This window comes from Ranitomeya variabilis, chromosome 4 (assembly GCF_051348905.1).
Source record: "Ranitomeya variabilis isolate aRanVar5 chromosome 4, aRanVar5.hap1, whole genome shotgun sequence".
Lineage (NCBI taxonomy): Eukaryota > Metazoa > Chordata > Amphibia > Anura > Dendrobatidae > Ranitomeya > Ranitomeya variabilis.
In genome coordinates, this window is record NC_135235.1 from 748,055,963 (window position 1) to 748,075,253 (window position 19,291).

The 19,291-nt window shown below is 42.4% G+C and overlaps 1 protein-coding gene across 21 annotated transcripts in view; it reads left to right on the forward strand.

Moving 5' to 3' along the window:
• Nucleotides 1–19,291, forward strand: part of SHISA6 (shisa family member 6) — a 312,442-nt gene that overhangs the window by 289,237 nt on the left and 3,914 nt on the right. For 12 of the 21 annotated variants that reach the window (XM_077254585.1, XM_077254591.1, XM_077254596.1 and 9 more), the window contains one exon: nucleotides 6,149–6,301. In XM_077254585.1, coding sequence (XP_077110700.1) covers nucleotides 6,149–6,301 — 153 coding nt within the window. The remainder of the gene's footprint in view (nucleotides 1–6,148; nucleotides 6,302–19,291) is intronic. The other 9 variants (XM_077254601.1, XM_077254587.1, XM_077254594.1 and 6 more) reach the window with 1 other exon arrangement.

Here is a 19,291-nt window from a genome sequence, read left to right on the forward strand (position 1 = left end):
GATTTGTCTCCATGACATATCAGAAGACAACCAAAGATAGAACTTCCTTTCATTTCTGCACAATCTACCAACTGGAAGTTCAGAACTACGACTTTCCACCAATGTGGACTTCTGATGTGTCGTAAGAGGAACGATGATCCAACACAACATTCATTCAAAAGTGGTGGGAACCCCATGTTAAAACTACATCCCTCAGCATTGAAACTGAAACACCAAGAAGGAAAAGTCATGAAATTATGGAAAACGCAGGATGGTTAGGCATGTTAACGATTAGCAAACAATGAAAAAATGGACAATTTCAGGAGTATGACCAGTGTGACGATCTTCATTGTGTTGCCCACTTGGTATCCAGACCAAGCACAGATTATCATTGCATCCAAGAACAAAGCAGAACTCATTCTGAAGAGGACAGATCTTCATTCCAACCCCCCATTGCTGACTTACTCTGCACCATGATAGCTTTTCATATAGGTGGCATGAGGTCAATGAAGAGGCCTTCATGAGGGAACATCACACTGGTCATGTTCCTGGGATTATAGGGTGACAATGTACAGTAGCCGAACTCCTCTAGTCTTCCTTTCAGGTTTACTGACTGCTCAGTGTTTCATTGATTTGATGGTGGAACTAGTGGTTCGGCCATTGCTCCAAAGTGTCATAGGAGCCATTTTTCAAAAATGTAGCTGGTGATACGGTGAGCAGCCTGTGTGGCTTCAACATGCTACCATGGCCTGCAGTGTCTCTGGACTTATCCATCCTCTGGTTTCCATAAGTCCAAAAGACTAGAAGTCACTCGCAAAACCAAGAAAATATGTGGTGGCTCATCCATAGAAATAAGTCAATCTACTTCTTCTGTTAAATTGGAAGCTCAAGGAATAGGACAGTCTGTTGTTTCCTGCAAAATTATTGCATTTGGATTATTCAAATCCAAGGCTCGTAAGTTTGGTTTAGAGTCTTACAATATTCCCGCAGTTATATTCTATATCTGGATGGAGAGCTATAAACATTGCGTCATGTGGAAAAGTTGACGGCCAATTGCGTAAGTCTGGAGCAAAGTTTCGCCAGGGTGAAGCGTAAATCTGTTAGGTTCCTCTGAACTCCTGGAGACGTCTATTTGTAGATCACATAATTGTAGAGCGCGTGGGTGATTGACAGTGACCTCAGCTCTGCACAGATCGGAGCCGACTGCAGAACATACAGCTCCCGCTGCGGAGTTTACTCTTGAAACATATGTAAATGAAACGCCAAGCTTCCAAAACGTTCAGATGTGTGACTGCTGGCAAAAACGAGCAGACGGTGGTTCTCCTAAAATGTATTTATGTACGAAACGACAAGATGCTTCCACCCCGCAGTGATGAGGGTTTATTTATCTTCTTCTGGGCCGCAGGAGCTGATATCGGAGTGAATTAAACATGTTCTCATATCTAAAAAGTGTACCAGCTGTACATATACAGTTGTGTGAAAAAGTAGTTGCCCCCTTCATGATTTCCTGTTCTTTTGCATGTTTGTCACACTTAAATGCTTACAATCACCAAACAAATGTAAATATTAGACAAAGAAAACACAAGGAAACACAAAATGCAGTTTTTAAATTAAGGTCTTTATTATTAAGGGAAAAAGAAATCCAAACCTACAGGGCCCTGTGTGAAAAAGTGATTGCCACCCACCCCCCATAAAACATAATCTAACTGTTATTTATCACATCTTTGGAAAGCTGAAGTCACATTCTCTAGCCACACCCAGGCCTGATGACTGCCACACCTGTTCTCAATAAAAAAAAAAAAATCACTTAAATAGGACTTGCCTGACAAATTGAAGTAGACCAAAAGATCCTCAAAAGCTAGACTTCAAGCCGCGATCCAAAGAAATTCTGGAACAAATGAGAAACTAAGTATTTGAAATCTATCAGTCTGCAAAAGGTTATAAAGCAATTTCTAAATCTTTAGGACTCCAATGAACCACAGTAAGAGCGATTATCCACAGATGGTAAAAACATGGAAGTGGTGAACCTTCCCAGGAGTGGGCGGCTGACCAACATTACCCCAAGAGAGCTACGAATCATCCAATAGGGCTCAATAGACCCCACAAAAACATCCAAAGAACTGCAGGCCTCATTTGTCTCAGTTAAGGTCAGTGCTAATGATTCCACCATAAGACGAAACTGGGCAAAAATGGCCTGCATGGCAGAGGTCCAAGACAAAAACTACTGCTGAGCAATAAGAACATACAGGCTGGTCTCAGTTTTACCAGAAAACATCTTACTCATGCCCAAGACTTTTAAGAGAATACTCTGTGGCTTGGTGCGACAAAAGTTGAACTTTTGGGAAGGTGTATGTCCCATTACATCTGCCGTAGAAGTAACTCAGAATTTCAGAAAAAGAACATCATACCAACAGTAAAATATGGTGGTGGTAATGTGATGGTCTGGGGCTGTTTTGCTACTTCAGGACCTGGAAAAATTGCTGTGGTAAATGGAACCATGAATTCACCTGTCTACCAAAAAATCCTGAAATAAAAAGTCCTATTATCTGTTCGTGACCTTAAAGGGAACCTGTCAGCAGGATTGTGCACAGTAACCTACACACAGTGTCAGGTCGGTGCTGTTAAACTGATTACAATGATACCTTGGTTGATTAAATATATCTTGTGGTTGTTTCTTAATCTTTATTTTCAGTTTTGTGTTAATGAGATTATTGTGGCCTAAGGCGGGGTTGGTGAATGTGTTGCTCTGATTAGTTATTCATAATGCAGCCTGCTGACAGGTCACTGATCCCTCACTGACCCGCCCCCTAGTTTGCATAACGAATATCTGTATATAGTTTAAAAAAAAAAAACGTCTGCGGGCTGGTGCCAGCTGTGGCACATGCTCTGCAGCAAAATCGCATGTTTTGTGTGCCAATAATACATTTTTTTTTCACAAAACTGAAAATAAACATTAAAGAACAACCATTAGACAGATTTCATCAACCAAGGTAACATTTTAATCAGTATAATGGCGCCGACCTGACACTGTGTGTAGGTTACTGTGCACAATCCTGCTGACAGGTTCCCTTTAAGCTGAAGTGCACTTGGGTTATGCAGCAGGACAATGACCCAAAACACACCAGCAAGTCCACCTCTGAATGGCTTAAGAAAAACAAAATTAAGACTTTGGAGTGGCCTAGTCAAAGTCCTGACCTTAGTCCGATTGAGATGCTATGGCATGACCTTAAAAAGGTGGTTCATGATCGGAAACCCTCAAGTGTGGCTGAATTACAACCATTCTGCAAAGATGAGAGGCCAAAATTCCTCCAGAGCGTTGTAAAAGACTCATTGCCGGTTATGGGTTATAGGTTTAGGGGGCAAGCACTTTATCACACAGGGCCCTGTAGGTTTGGATTTCTTTTTCCCTTAGCAATAAAGTGACAAACATGCAAAAGAATAGAAAATCAGGAAGGAGGCAAACAGTACACAGTTGCACAGTACTGTATGTTGTATACAGGAGATACCCAGGTTATACCGGCTGTACATATATAATCATATACAGGTGATACCCAGGTTATACCAGCTGTACATATATACTGTAATTATATACATGAGATGCCCAGGTTATACCAGCTGTACATATATAATTATATACAGGAGATGCCCAGGTTATACCAGCTGTACATATATACAGTAATTATATACATGAGATGCCCAGGTTATACCAGCTGTACATATATAATTATATACAAGAGATGTCCAGGTTATACCGGCTGTAAGTATATAATTATATATAGGAGATGTCCAGGTTATACCAGCTGTACATATATAATTATATACAAGAGATGTCCAGGTTATACCGGCTGTAAGTATATAATTATATACAGGAGATGCCCAGGTTATACCAGCTGTACTTATATAATTATATATAGGAGATGTCCAGGTTATACCAGCTGTACATATATAATTATATACAGGAGATACCCAGGTTATACCAGCTGTACATATATAATTATATACAGGAGATGCCCAGGTTATACCAGCTGTACATATATAATTATATACAGGAGATGCCCAGGTTATACCAGCTGTACATATATAATTATATACAGGAGATGCCCAGGTTATAGCAGCTGTACATATAATTATATACAGGAGATGCCCAGGTTATACCACCTGTACATATATAATTATATACAGTAGATGCCCAGGTTATACCAGCTGTACATATATAATTATATACAGGAGATGCCCAGGTTATACCAGCTGTACATATATAATTATATACAGGAGATGCCCAGGTTATACCAGCTGTACATATATAATTATACACAGGAGATACTTAGCTTATACCAGCTATACATATATAATTATATACAGGTGATACCCAGGTTATACCACCTGTACATATATAATTATATACAGGAGATGCCCAGGTTATACCAGCTGTACATATATAATTATATATAGGAGATGTCCAGGTTATATCAGCTGTACATATATAATTATATACAGGAGATGCCCAGGTTATACCGGCTGTACGTATATAATTATATACAGGGGATGCCCAGGTTATACCAGCTGTATATATATAATTATATACAGGAGATGCCCAGGATATACCAGCTGTACATATATAATTATATACAGGAGATACCCAGGTTATACCGGCTGTACATATATAATTATCTACAAGAGATGCCCAGGTTATACCAGCTGTACATATATAATTATATACAGGAGATGCCCAGGTTATAGCGGCTGTACATATAATTATATACAGGAGATGCCCAGGTTATACCACCTGTACATATATAATTATATACAGGAGATGCCCAGGTTATACCAGCTGTACATATATAATTATATACAGGAGATGCCCAGGATATACCATCTGTTCTTATATAATTATATACAGGAGATACCCAGGTTATACCAGCTGTACATATATAATTATATACAGGAGATGCCCAGGATATACCAGCTGTACATATATAATTATACACAGGAGATACTTAGCTTATACCAGCTATACATATATAATTATATACAGGTGATACCCAGGTTATACCACCTGTACATATATAATTATATACAGGAGATGCCCAGGTTATACCAGCTGTACATATATAATTATATATAGGAGATGTCCAGGTTATATCTGCTGTACATATATAATTATATACAGGGGATGCCCAGGTTATACCGGCTGTATATATATAATTATATACAGGAGATGCCTAGGATATACCAGCTGTACATATATAATTATATACAGGAGATACCCAGGATATACCAGCTGTACATATATAATTATATACAGATGTCCAGGTTATACCGGCTGTACATATATAATTATATACAGGAGATGCCCAGGTTATACTGGCTGTACATGTATAATTATACACAGGCGATACCCAGGTTATACCGGCTGTACATATATAATTATATACAGGAGATGCCCAGGTTATATCAGCTGTACACATATAATTATATACAGGAGATACCCAGGTTATACCAGCTGTACATATATATTTATATACTGTACAGGCGATGCCCAGGTTATACCAGCTGTACATATATAATTATATACAGGAGATGCCCAGGTTATACCAGCTGTACATATATATTTATATACAGGTGATGCCCAGGTTATACCAGCTGTACATATATAATTATATACAGGAGTTGCCCAGGTTATACCAGCTGTGCATGTATATTTATATACAGGTGATGCCCAGATTATACCAGCTGTTCATATGTAATTATATACAGGAGATGCCCAGGTTATACCAGCTGTACATATATAATTATATATACAGGATATACCCAGGTTATACCAGCTGTACATATATAATTATATACAGGAGTTGCCCAGGTTATACCAGCTGTGCATGTATATTTATATACAGGTGATGCCCAGATTATACCAGCTGTTCATATGTAATTATATACAGGAGATGCCCAGGTTATACCAGCTGTACATATATATTTATATACCGGTGATGCCCAGGTTATACCAGCTGTACATATATATTTTTATACAGGTGATGCCCAGGTTATACCGGCTGTACATATATAATTATATACAGGAGATGCCCAGATTATACTAGCTGTACATATATATGTGTGTGTGACTAGACATGAGCACTTCGTCTTATAACCCACATATATTTTGCTTTTGCAGAAAAACCACGTGTGAACAACATCCTGACCTCTGCGACTGAGCCGTATGATCTGTCCTTCTCCAGATCCTTTCAGAACCTCTCCCACCTCCCTCCGTCCTACGAGTCAGCCGTCAAGACCAATCCAAGTAAATATTCCTCTATGAAGAAATTGAGTAGGTGTCGTTCATTTCATTTCACGTTCATTGCCTCGGATAGGTAGTCAATATAAATGTCCGGTCTACAATGTGTGCAAACGCATTTCATGCAAATCACGGTTTTATGTCTATGTTACCTGTCTGAAAACCCTGTGAAATGACGATGTAGGTCATCCAGAACTCTTCATCTCACCATCACTACCACCATATCCCAACTAAAGATGATGTTGTAGGTACCACCACCACCCAAATAAGCATCACAGTTTAGGGTTTCTGGATCTCTTCATCTCCAGCATCACTGCTACCACCAGCATCACCCAACTAACTTGTAGGTCATCTGGAACTCTTCACTTACACCATCACTACCACAATAACCAAACGATGACAATTTAGGGTTTCTAGAACTCTTAATCTCCACCTCCACTAGTACCACCACCTCCCTTCTAAGGATGTTGGTGTAGGTTGACGCTAACACTTTGTCTCCATCATCTCTACCGCCACCACCCAACTAAGGATAATGGGTGTAGGATATCAAGATCTCTTCATATCCATCATCACTACCACTAAAGGTACCTTCACACTCAGCAACTTTACAACAAGAACGACAACGATCCGTGACGTTGCAGCATCCTGGTTTGCGATCTCGTTGTGTTTGACACGCAACAGCGATCTGGATCCCGCTGTGATATCGCTGGTCGGAGCTAGAAGTCCAGAACTTTATTTGGTCGTCAGGTCGGCGTGTATCGTCGTGTTTGACAGCAAAAGCAACGATGTCAGCAATGTTTTACATGGAGGTAACGACCTGTGAGAACGATAAGTGAGTCACCGTTACGTCACAGGATCGCTCCTCCATCGTTCTGGAGCTGCTGTGTTTGACATCTCTACAGCGACCTAAACAGCGACGCTGCAGCGATCGACTCGTTGTCTATATCGCTGCAGCGTCGCTGAGTGTGACGGTACCTTAACACCACCCAACTAAGAATGATTTTGTAGGTTATCTGGAACTCTTCATCTCCAGCATCTCTGCCACAATAACCCAAAGAAGGATTTATGGTATCAAGAACTCTTCACCTCTACCATCACTACCACCACCAACACCCAACTAAGGATAATGGTGTAGGTTATCTAGAATTCTGTATGTCCAACAACACTATCACTACTATAAAGATCTGAGATTGTGGGTTGTAATAATCACCTAAGCTGGTTAACGATACAACTATTTTTTATTCCTTTCATCCAACTCCGGATAGACGGACAAAATACATTGCCCCCAGTCCACAAAATCCCCTCCCCGGGACTGATAGTCCCACTGCCACCATACCAGATGATTCTCACTGTTTCTCAAGTTTTGGTTGGCCCTCAGATTTTATATCTGCTGCCAGTATAGTCTGTAGTCACAGTCCACACTCTTCCAGATGAAAGATAACACAACTGAAGCCCATGTATCCAGCAGCAACAGTCCTTAAATCCAGATTACAGATCTCTCAACCATGACAAGGGGAACCAGCCAGCAACCGATCTCCAAACTCCATAGGCCATCCATCCATGGGCTCCAGGACCTCTTCCTAGATCCTTGCCCCTTGACATCACTCCAACAACTCCCTGACTAGACATGTGATTTCTTTTTCTCCCTTCCTGGGATCAGGTCCCTGGATGAGCACAAGTGTTCACACCTTCCACCCTAAACAATTGTTTTTAGATCAAAGAATGAAGAATGTTCCAGAAGCCCATCACCTGGGACTGCATGTGAGACCCCGTGTTGATGGCTACATTGGGTCTAGTATTCCCAGCAACACAGTGGGACTAGTGCCTGGGAGAACAAGGGAATGATTGCATTCCTTGATTTCTAATCTTGTCTGGCCATATGTAGGCATAAAATCCAACTCGCATGTCTTCCTCTGCCTACTGTCACTGAAAGGAAACACTGATTCCTGAGGCTGAACTGACGAGCAAGCAAATCCCTAATAGAACACTACAAAAAGATCTACGTAACTGGTGCTCTGTTCTGGAAGAAGTCTGTATCTCTTAGAGTCGCGGATTCTGCTCTACGTCCATTGGTCCAATAGTTTTTCAAACAAGGCCAGCTCCTCACAACTACCAAGGATCACAGTGTAAATTATCTGGAGCTCTTAATCACCACCACCACTACTGTAACTATCACCCAACTAAGTATGGTAGTATAGATTATCGACAACTCTTCATCACCACAAATACTACCAACACCACCCAACTAAGGAAAACAGTATATAGGTTATCCAGAAATCTTAATGTCCAACATCACTAACACTTTCAACACAATCCAACTAAAGAAGACAGTGTATGTTATCTGGAAGTCATTATCACTGACACCACAACTACCCAAACAAGGATGCCAGTGTAGATTATCCAGAATTCTTCGTGTAAAAGAACATCAATACCACCACCACGACCAAGGATGATGGTGTAGGTTATCTGGAATTCTTCATCACCAACCACTATCACCAGGGGCATAATTATACAGGTTGCAGTCGCCCTCATGCCCTGGAGCCTAGGGTGGCTAAAAAACAATCTCTAACCCATATGAGAAGTCCAATGCTATTACAGGTGGGAGGTAGTTAGGATGACACTAACTTCAACTCCTGCCACTGACTACAACCATACAACCACCAAATTACACCACTGACTATGACCATACTACCACCAAGTTACATCATTGACTATGACCATACTACCATCAAGTTACATGGCTGACTACTGTGATACTACCACCAACTTACACCACTGACTATTGCCTTACTACCACCAAGTTACGAGACTGACTATGACCATACTACCACCAAGTTACACCACTGAGTACTATCATACTACCACCAAGTTACACCACTGACTACTATCATACTCCCACCAAGGTTCACCACTATGACCATACTACCACCAAGTTATGACACTGAGTATGACCATACTACCACCAAGTTACATGACTGACTACTATCATACTACCACCAAGTTACACCACTGACTATGACCATACTACAACCAAGTTACACCACTGACTACTATCATATTGCTACCAAGGTTCACCACTAACTATGACCATACTACCACCAAGTTACAACACCGACTATGATCATACTACCACCAAGTTACACCACTATGACCATACTACCACCAAGTTACATCATTGACTATGACCATACTACCATCAAGTTACATGGCTGACTACTGTGATACTACCACCAAGTTACACCACTGACAATTGCCTTACTACCACCAACTTACACCACTGACTATTGCCTTACTACCACCAAGTTACGAGACTGACTATGACCATACTACCTCCAAGTTACACCACTGAATACTATCATACTACCACCAAGTTACACCATTGACAACTATCATACTCCCACCAAGGTTCACCACTATGACCATACTACCACCAAGTTATGACACTGAGTATGACCATACTACCACCAAGTTACATGACTGACTACTATCATACTACCACCAAATTACACCACTGACTATGACCATACTACAACCAAGTTACACCACTGACTACTATCATATTGCTACCAAGGTTCACCACTAACTATGACCATACTACCACCAAGTTACAACACCGACTATGATCATACTACCACCAAGTTATGACACTGACTATGACCATGCTACCACCAAGTTACACCACTATGATTATACTACCACCAAGTTACACCACTGACTATGACCATACTACCACCAAGGTTCCCCACTAACTATGACCATGCTACCACCAAATTATGACACCGACTATGACCATACTTCCACCAAGTTACACCACTGACTATGATCATATTACTACCAAGTTACGACACTGAATATGACCATACTACCACCAAATTACACCACTATGACTATACTAGACCAAGTTACACCACTGACTATGACCATACTACCACCAAATTACACCACTATGACTATACTAGACCAAGTTATACCACTGACTATGACCATACTACCACCAAGTTACACCACTGACTAAGACCATACTATCACCAAGTTACACCACTATGACTATACTACCAAGTTACACCACTGACTACTATCATACTGCCACCAAGGTTCACCACTATGACCATACTGCCACCAAGTTATGACACTGAGTATGACCATACTACCACCAAGTTACATGACTGACTATGACCATACTACCACCAAGTTACACCACTAACTATGACCATACTACCACCAAGTTACACCACTATGATTATACTACCACCAAGTTACACCACTGACTATGACCATACTACCACCAAGGTTCCCCACTAACTATGACCATGCTACCACCAAATTATGACACCGACTATGACCATACTTCCACCAAGTTACACCACTGACTATTATCATATTACTATCAAGTTACGACACTGAATATGACCATACTACCACCAAATTACACCATTATGACTATACTAGACCAAGTTACACCACTGACTATGACCATACTACCACCAAGTTACACCACTATGACTATACTACCAAGTTACACCACTGACTATCATACTGCCACCAAGGTTCACCACTATGACCATACTACCACCAATTTATGACACTGAGTATGACCATACTACCACCAAGTTACATGACTGACTACAATCATACTACCACCAAGTTACACCTCTGACTATGACCATACTACAACCAAGTTACACCACTGACTACTATCATACTGCTACCAAGGTTCACCACTAATTATGCCCATACTACCACCAAGTTATGACACTGACTGTGACCATACTACCACAAAGGTTCCCCACTAACTATGACCATGCTACCACCAAATTACAACACCGACTATAACCATACTTTCACAAAGTTACACCACTGACTATGACCATACTACCACCAAGTTACACCACTGACTATGACCATACTACCACCAAGTTACACCACTATGACTATACTACCAAGTTACACCACAGACTATAACTATACTACTACCAAATAATACCACTGACTAGGACTATACTACCACCAAGTTACACCACTGACTATGACCAAACTACCACCAAGTTATGACACTGACTATGACAATACTACCACCAAGTTAGACCACTGACTACTATCATACTACCACCAAGTTACACCCTCAACTATGACCATACTACCACCAATTTACGACAATGACTATGACCATACTACCACCAAGCTACACTACGACTATGACCATACTTCCACCAAGTTACACCACTGACTATGATCATACTACCACCAAATTACACTACTATGACTATACTACTACCAAGTTACACCAATGACTATGACCCCACCAAGTTATGACACTGACTATGACCATACCACCACGTTACACCAATGACTATAACCATACTACCACCAAGTTACACCAATGACTATGACCAGACTACCACCAAGTTGACACTCACTATGACCATACTACCACCAAGTTAGACCACTGACTACTATCATACTACCACCAAGTTACACCCCTGACTATGACCATACTACCACCAATTTATGACAATAACTATGACCATACTACCACCAAGATACACCACTGACTATGACCATACTACCACCAAGTTACACCACTGACTGTGACCATAATAGCAAGTCACACCTCTGACTATGACCATAATAGCGAGTTACACCACTGACTACAACCACACTACCACCACATTGTGGCACTGACAACAACCGTACGACCACGATGTTATGGCACTGACTATGACCATAGTGCCACGAGTTACACCACTGACTATGTTCATACTATGCCCAAGTTACAGTACTGATGATAACGATACTACCACCAAGCTACAACACTGACTATGACCATACTACCACCAAGTTACTCTACTTACTATGACCATACAACCATCGAGTTACACCACTAATGACACTGACTATGACCATAATACCAACAACTTACACCACGGACTATAATCATTCTAGCACCAAGTTGCAACAATGACTATGACCATACTACCACCAAGTTACAACACTGACTATGACCATGCTACCACCAAGTTATATCACTGACTACTATCATACTACCACCAAGTTACATCACTGACTATGACCATACTACTACCAAGTTACGACACCGACTATGACCATACTACCACCAAGTTACACCACTGACTTTGACCATACTGCCGCCAAGTTACACCACTGACTATGACCATACTACACCGAAGTTACAGTACTGATCATGACAAAACTATCACCAAGCTACACCACTGACTATGACTATACTACCACCAAGTTACACCACTGAATATGACCATACCACCACCAAGTTACACCACGGACTGTGACCATAATAGCAAGTTACACCGCTAACTATAACCATGCTACCACCACATTATGTCACTGATGACAACAATACTATGCCCAAGTTACAGTACTGATGATGACAATACTACCACCAAGCTGTATCACTGACTCACTGACTACAACCATACCACCGCCAAGCTACACCACTGACTATAACCATACTACCACCAAGTTACGACACTGACTATGACCATACTGCCACCAAGTTACGACACTGACTATGACCATACTACCACCAAGTTACGACACTGACTATGACCATACTACCACCAAGTTATGACACTGACTATGACCATACTACCACCAAGTTACGACACTGACTATGACCATACTACCACCAAGTTACGACACTGACTATGACCATACTACCACCAAGTTACAACACTGACACTGACTATGACCATACTACCACCAAGTTACCACACTGACTATGACCATACTACCACCAAGTTACGTCACTGACTATGACCATACTACCACCAAGTTACGACACTGACACTATGATCATACTACCACTAAGTTACGACACTGATTATGACCATACTACCACTAAGTTGAGCCACTTTTTCAACCCAAAGATCACAGATGAAAGTCGGCTATTCTCCCGCTTGTTTTGCACAGAACAGCGACACCGCCGGATGCACCTTCCTCCCTTCCTCTGTCATCCTTGCCCATTTTTGTATTAGGAAAAACAGGCAGGAATGACACCAGAGGGGAAATGGACAGGCAACTCGTGAGTCCGGTCACTTTACCCAGTGGCTAACGACCCTTCCGAAAGCCCCTGAAGCGGCAGTAGACACAAACATGGAGCACGGGAAGAAGGGGAGGCCTAGTTCTGCCAGAAGAATGCAAATTAATATTTCTCACTTCCTAAAACAAATTCCTGGATTTGCAGATTTACGTTTTTTTTAGATTAATTGGTTTTCACTGTCACTTCAGGGTTTTTACAGTGCCCCCCTTCTCCTCCAACCGCCGGCAGATGAGAAGCCATAATTTACCGAGCAACCAGTTTAGCAAAGAAACAAATTGCTTATTTTGTGGTGACACACCCAATCTGCGGAGAACACAGGACTGTTGTGGAAGAGCAGAATTCATCAATGTCAGCTCCGGGGGCTGAAGGCCTCCTCTGCATATGTATGAATGGATGGAGCAGACCACTCCATTTCCATGACGGATATGAAGCCCGGCATTATAGAACGGGCCGGAGAGACCACCGGACTCAACCGGGAAGGATTTCCTAAATACTCCGGATAATTTCTTCTGCATATAAAACAATATTTTTCTCGGAAAGACAAAAACAGAAATGTATAATCCGTTCCCGGAGCTTCGGTGAATATTTATTAACATTTTATCTCTGACTGGCGAGAACATAAATCACTTGGTGGCAGATCAGGGGATGTCAAGGAAGGGCAAGGCCGGGGTTAACACAACAGGCTTTAATTAAAGGGGCAGTCTTGGGTTTTTCAATATTCATCACAATGTTCAATCCATGGAAACGAAGAGCGAACATGTTATTTATAGGAAAAAGGAATTAAAATAGCGGAGATTATGCAAATTGGCATCAGTTGGTGGACCCAAGGTCAGGACTTAAAAAAGGCAAAGGCAAATGTTGAGAAGATCGTTGGGTTCTGACTGCTCAGACAACAACATGGGACTGCCAGAGACTGATGAGCGCTGCTCTTGGCTACTCCATTGTAACTGGTCATTTCAGGGAATCGATCCCAGCAGTCAGACGCCCATTAATCAGCAAGTTAAGTAAGATAGTTTGTGCACCCCTTTAATGAGGTGACAATGGTGGGTCCAACGTGCCAGATCTTTCTGCATTATACATTCTGCGATAGGAGAAAACCGATACATAGATAGACAGATAGATAATAGATAGATAATAGATAGATAACAGATAGATAATAGATAGATAGATAATAGATTGATGATAGATAGATAAATAGATAATAGATAGATGATAGACAGATAATAGATCAATGATAGATAATAGATCAATGATAGATAGATAATAGATAGATACAGATGCTTCTCATAAAATTAGAATATCATTAAAAAGTGAATTAATTTCAGTTCTTCAATACAAAAAGTGAATCTCATATATTACATAGGGTCATTACACACAGAGTGATCTATTTCACGTGTTTATTTCTGTTAATGTTGATGATTATGGCTTACAGCCAATGAGAACCGAAAAGTCATTATCTCAGTAAATTAGAATACTTTATAACACCAGCTTGAAAAAATGATTGTAAAATCCGGAATGTTGTCCTACTGAAATGTATGTTCAGTAAACGCACTCAGTACTTGGTCGGGGCTCCTTTTGTATCAATTACTGCATCAATCCGGCGTGGCATGGAGGCGATCAGCCTGTGGCACTGCTGAGGGGTTATGGAAGCCCAGGTTGCTTTGATAGCAGCCTTCAGCTCGTCTGCATTGTTGGGTCTGGTGTCTCTCATCTTCCTCCTGACAATATCCATAGATTCTCTATGGTGTTATGGTCAGGCGAGTTTGCTGCCAATCAAGCCCAGTGATAGTGTTGTTTTTACACCAGGTATTGGTACTTTTGGACAGGGGCCAAGTCCTGCTGGAGAATGACATTTCCATCTCCATAAAGCTTGACTGCAGAGGGAAGCATGAAGTGCTCTAAAACGTCCTGGTAGACGGCTGCGCTGACTTTGGTTTTGATAGAACACAGTGGACCTACACCAGCAGATGACATGGCTCCCCAAACCATCACTGATTGTGGAGACTTCACACCAGACCTCCAGCAGCTTGGATTGTGGCCTCTCCACTCTTCCTCCGGACTCTGGGACCTTGATTTCCAAATGAAATGCAAAATTTACTTTAATCTGAAAACAACACCTTGGACCACTGAGCAACAATCCAGTTCTTTTTCTCCTTGGCCAGGTAAGACACTTCTGGCATTGTCTATTGGTCACAAGTGGCCTGACACAAGAAATGTGCTTACTTGAAGCCCATGTCCTGGATACGTCTGTGTGTGGTGGCTCTTGAAGCAATGACTCCAGCAGCAGTCCACTCCTTGTGAATCTCCCCCAAGTTATTGAATGGCCTTTTCTTGACAATCCTTTCAAGACTGCGGTTATCCCTGTTGCTTGTGCACCTTTTTCTACCACACTTTTTCCTTCCACTCAACTTTCCATTAATATGCTTGGATACCGCACTGTGTGAACAGCCAGCTTCTTTAGCAATGACATTTGTGGCTTACCCTCCTTGTGGAGTGTGTCAATGACTGCCTTCTGGACATCTGTCAAGTCAGGAGTAGTGATGAGCGAGTGTACTCGTTGCTCGGGTTTTCCCGAGCACGCTCGGGTGGTCTCCGAGTATTTATGACTGCTCGGAGATTTAGTTTTAATTGCGGCAGCTGAATGATTTACAGCTACTAGCCTGCTTGATTACATGTGGGGATTCCCTAGCAACCAGGCAACCCCCACATGTACTCAGCCTGGCTAGTAGCTGTAAATCATTCAGCTGCCGCGATGAAAACTAAATCTCTGAGCAGTCATAAATACTCGGAGACCACCCGAGCGTGCTCGGGAAAACCCGAGCAACGAGTACACTCGCTTATCACTAGTCAGGAGTCTTCCCCATGATTGTGGAGCTACTGAAACAGACTGAGGGACCTTTATAAATGCTTAGGAAGCCTTTGCAGGTGTTTGTTAATTATTCTAACTTACTGAGATAATGACTTTTAGGTTTTGTATCTTGTAGTTTGGGTTTTTGCATCTTGTATATAAGGTACACTCCCTAATATGGAGGTGCCTGAGCAACCCCTATAGTTTAGTCTACGCGGGGTTGGTGTGTGCAACTGTATGTTGCAAGGTCTCTCATCTGTTTGTTAAAGTTATTCCCGTATCCTGTGTTCCTGTTAACCTAGTATAGTTTGTCTGTGCTCCTGTGACCGTTTCAGCGGTATCCTTATCCTGGAACCGCATCTGCGGTAGCTATAACTGGTCTCCTGGTCCCAGTGCGGTCAGTCCTGTGTCCTAATCCAGCAAGCTCCAGAACAGTTTCCTGTTATCTGCATGTATGAACAAGAACCTATCTTCAATAATCAAGTAGTCCGTACAGTCTGTCAGTCTCTATTACCTGCTGGTCAGTGATGTCTGTCACGTCTTCCTGTGTCAGCGAACCCAACCCCTGGGATCACCAGCTGCAGTACTGGTGCCTGCATAGGAGTGATATTTGGCGGCTACCCAGTCTATCTTCACCATAATGAACCCCAGGGAACACCAGGTAGCGGCTTAGCTATTCCCCTTCCTAAGCAGGTCCATCCCTGTGGCACAGTGGGTCCACGAATCACATGCGCCACCTGCCGGCATGACACCAAGGAGTGGTTGACATGCAAAGATTACTCAGAGAGCAAAGCAGGCCTTTGAGGTCACAAAGGAACTCAAGGCAACCTCTAAGCAACTAAATGCCGCTCTCACTTTAGATAATGGTAATCTTCATGGGTCCACCATCAGGAGGACATTGAACAACAATAGCATGCATGGTAGGATTGTAAGGAGGAGTCACTGCTCTCCAAAAAGAACAAGTTTTTTTGTTTACATGAGACGCGTTATGTTTGCAAAATGAAAAACAATATAAAAACCTCCTGCCATCCATGACACACGTTGTCAGTAGTATTTGGTCTGTTTTGCTGCACCAGGGTCAGGACAGCTGCTATCATTGAGGGAACAGTGAATTCTGCAGTGCAACTGTATCTCCCAGGACTGAACATGGCTTCCAGGCCAGAATTTTCTTTTACTAGGTACCAGCCGCTCCCACCTACCTCTCCTGGTGACCTCAGATGGGAGCCGGTGAATAAGATGTGGCTCAGGTAACAAAAATTACAAGATCCTCGATCTTAAGTATATCTGCTCTCCTGGAGGTCCCAGGCGGGAGATATTAACACCATATTTCCTATCATCATGTCAGCTTTCTATACATATGAGACATGGCATATACAACTTTATCCATCTGGCCGATATTAATTCTGGGCTAATGCACAGCCTGCACAGCAATGCAAGTGAAGGTGGTGTGTTCGACATTGAGCCACAATGCTGAAAATATGGCTCCTATATCTATAGAACCTACATCGGTTACAAAAACAAGCTATATTTACATCTGATACATGGCTCTGCTAAGACTGAGATGTTGCTTTGAAGTCAGGAAAAGCCTAATTACACAAGGTCAGAAAAGTAACACCGCACCAGCTCGTTTCATATTTGCACTGAGCACTTCAAAGGATTTGGCCACATTATAGACCCTTGGCTTCCCAGGAGGCTGTTGAGCAAATGAGAGGAAGAAAGTGTGAGCTCTTCTTTTCATGGCCCTAGTTCACAGTTCATAGCAAAACCATACTCCCATGCTTGATATCAGGGTGACAAGTCCCCTTTCAAGAGATGGCTTAAGAGACTCATCCTCCGTCCATCTTCTAAGGCCATCTCCCGAAGCGGACAACCCATCAGCATTGCCATGTTCATTGCCCTTCTTGTGCTGAATGGTAAAATCATACTGCTATAGAGCCAAGATCCACCGTGGTAATTTACCATTGTCGCCAGCCACCAGGTGCAGCCAGCTGAGAGGGTTGTAGTTGGTTACTCTGGTGAAGTTGCTTCTGTACAAGTAGGGCTACAGCTTCCACAGGGCCCACACTATGGCATGACATTCCTCCACAGTGGCTAATGCCACTTCCTGGGAAAAGAACTTACAGCCGAGGAACATCACCGAATGCTCTTCCCACTCTCCGTTTACTTGGCTAAGCACAGCACACAGGACATACACACTGGCGTCAGTCTGGACTACAAATAACTGGGTGAAGTCCGGGCTTGTTGAACTGGGGAACTGGCAAGGGCGGCTTTGAGAATTGAGCCATTCAGTTGACTGTTTGTGGCAGCTTCTCTTTTGTGAGGTTCGTCAGAGACTGGCAAGGGCCAGTATAGTTGTAGATTAATGTCCTAATGTACCCTGCCATCCCCAAGAAAGATATTACCTGCTTGGTGGTCTTTGTGGCAGGCCAGGGTGTGATAGCATCTAACTTCTGGGTCTGGCTTCAGGGTTCCACCACCCATTCGGTGACCGAGATACTGCACCTCAATTATGCCTATCTCACACTTTCCTGGTCTAATGGTCAAACCAGCATTCTGGAGCCACCTGAGCACCTGCGATGGGTGCTCCAAGTTCTCCTTCCAGGTGGGACTAATGACAGCAATTTCATTGAAGTAAGCAACAGAAAACCCATCAGGTCCGTCGAACAGCTGGATGACCAATCAATCAATGAAAGGTGTAATCAGCATTTCCCATGCCAAAAGGCATGATGAGGGATTCGTACAATCCAAATAGGGTGATGAAGGTGGACTTTTCCTGAGCCTTCTTGGACATGGGAATCTGCCAGTAGCCTGAGACTCAAGTTCATGATGGTTAAATAGCAGATACAAGGTGAGCGATCCAGCAGCTCATCGATGCGTGGCTTTGGGCATACATTGGTTCTGTGTGTACTACAGGAGAATAAATGCCATCACAGTCCACAAAGTCATCTTGCCCTTTCTCGGGACCAGGACTACACACAAGGGCCAGTGCACTTCTGGACTTTTGTATCACCCCAGGAGCAGCTTTTAGATATCTCCCTTTTGATGTCCTTTTGTATTTTTAGGGAGACACGGTATGCAGGTGGGTGGACTTGGGGGT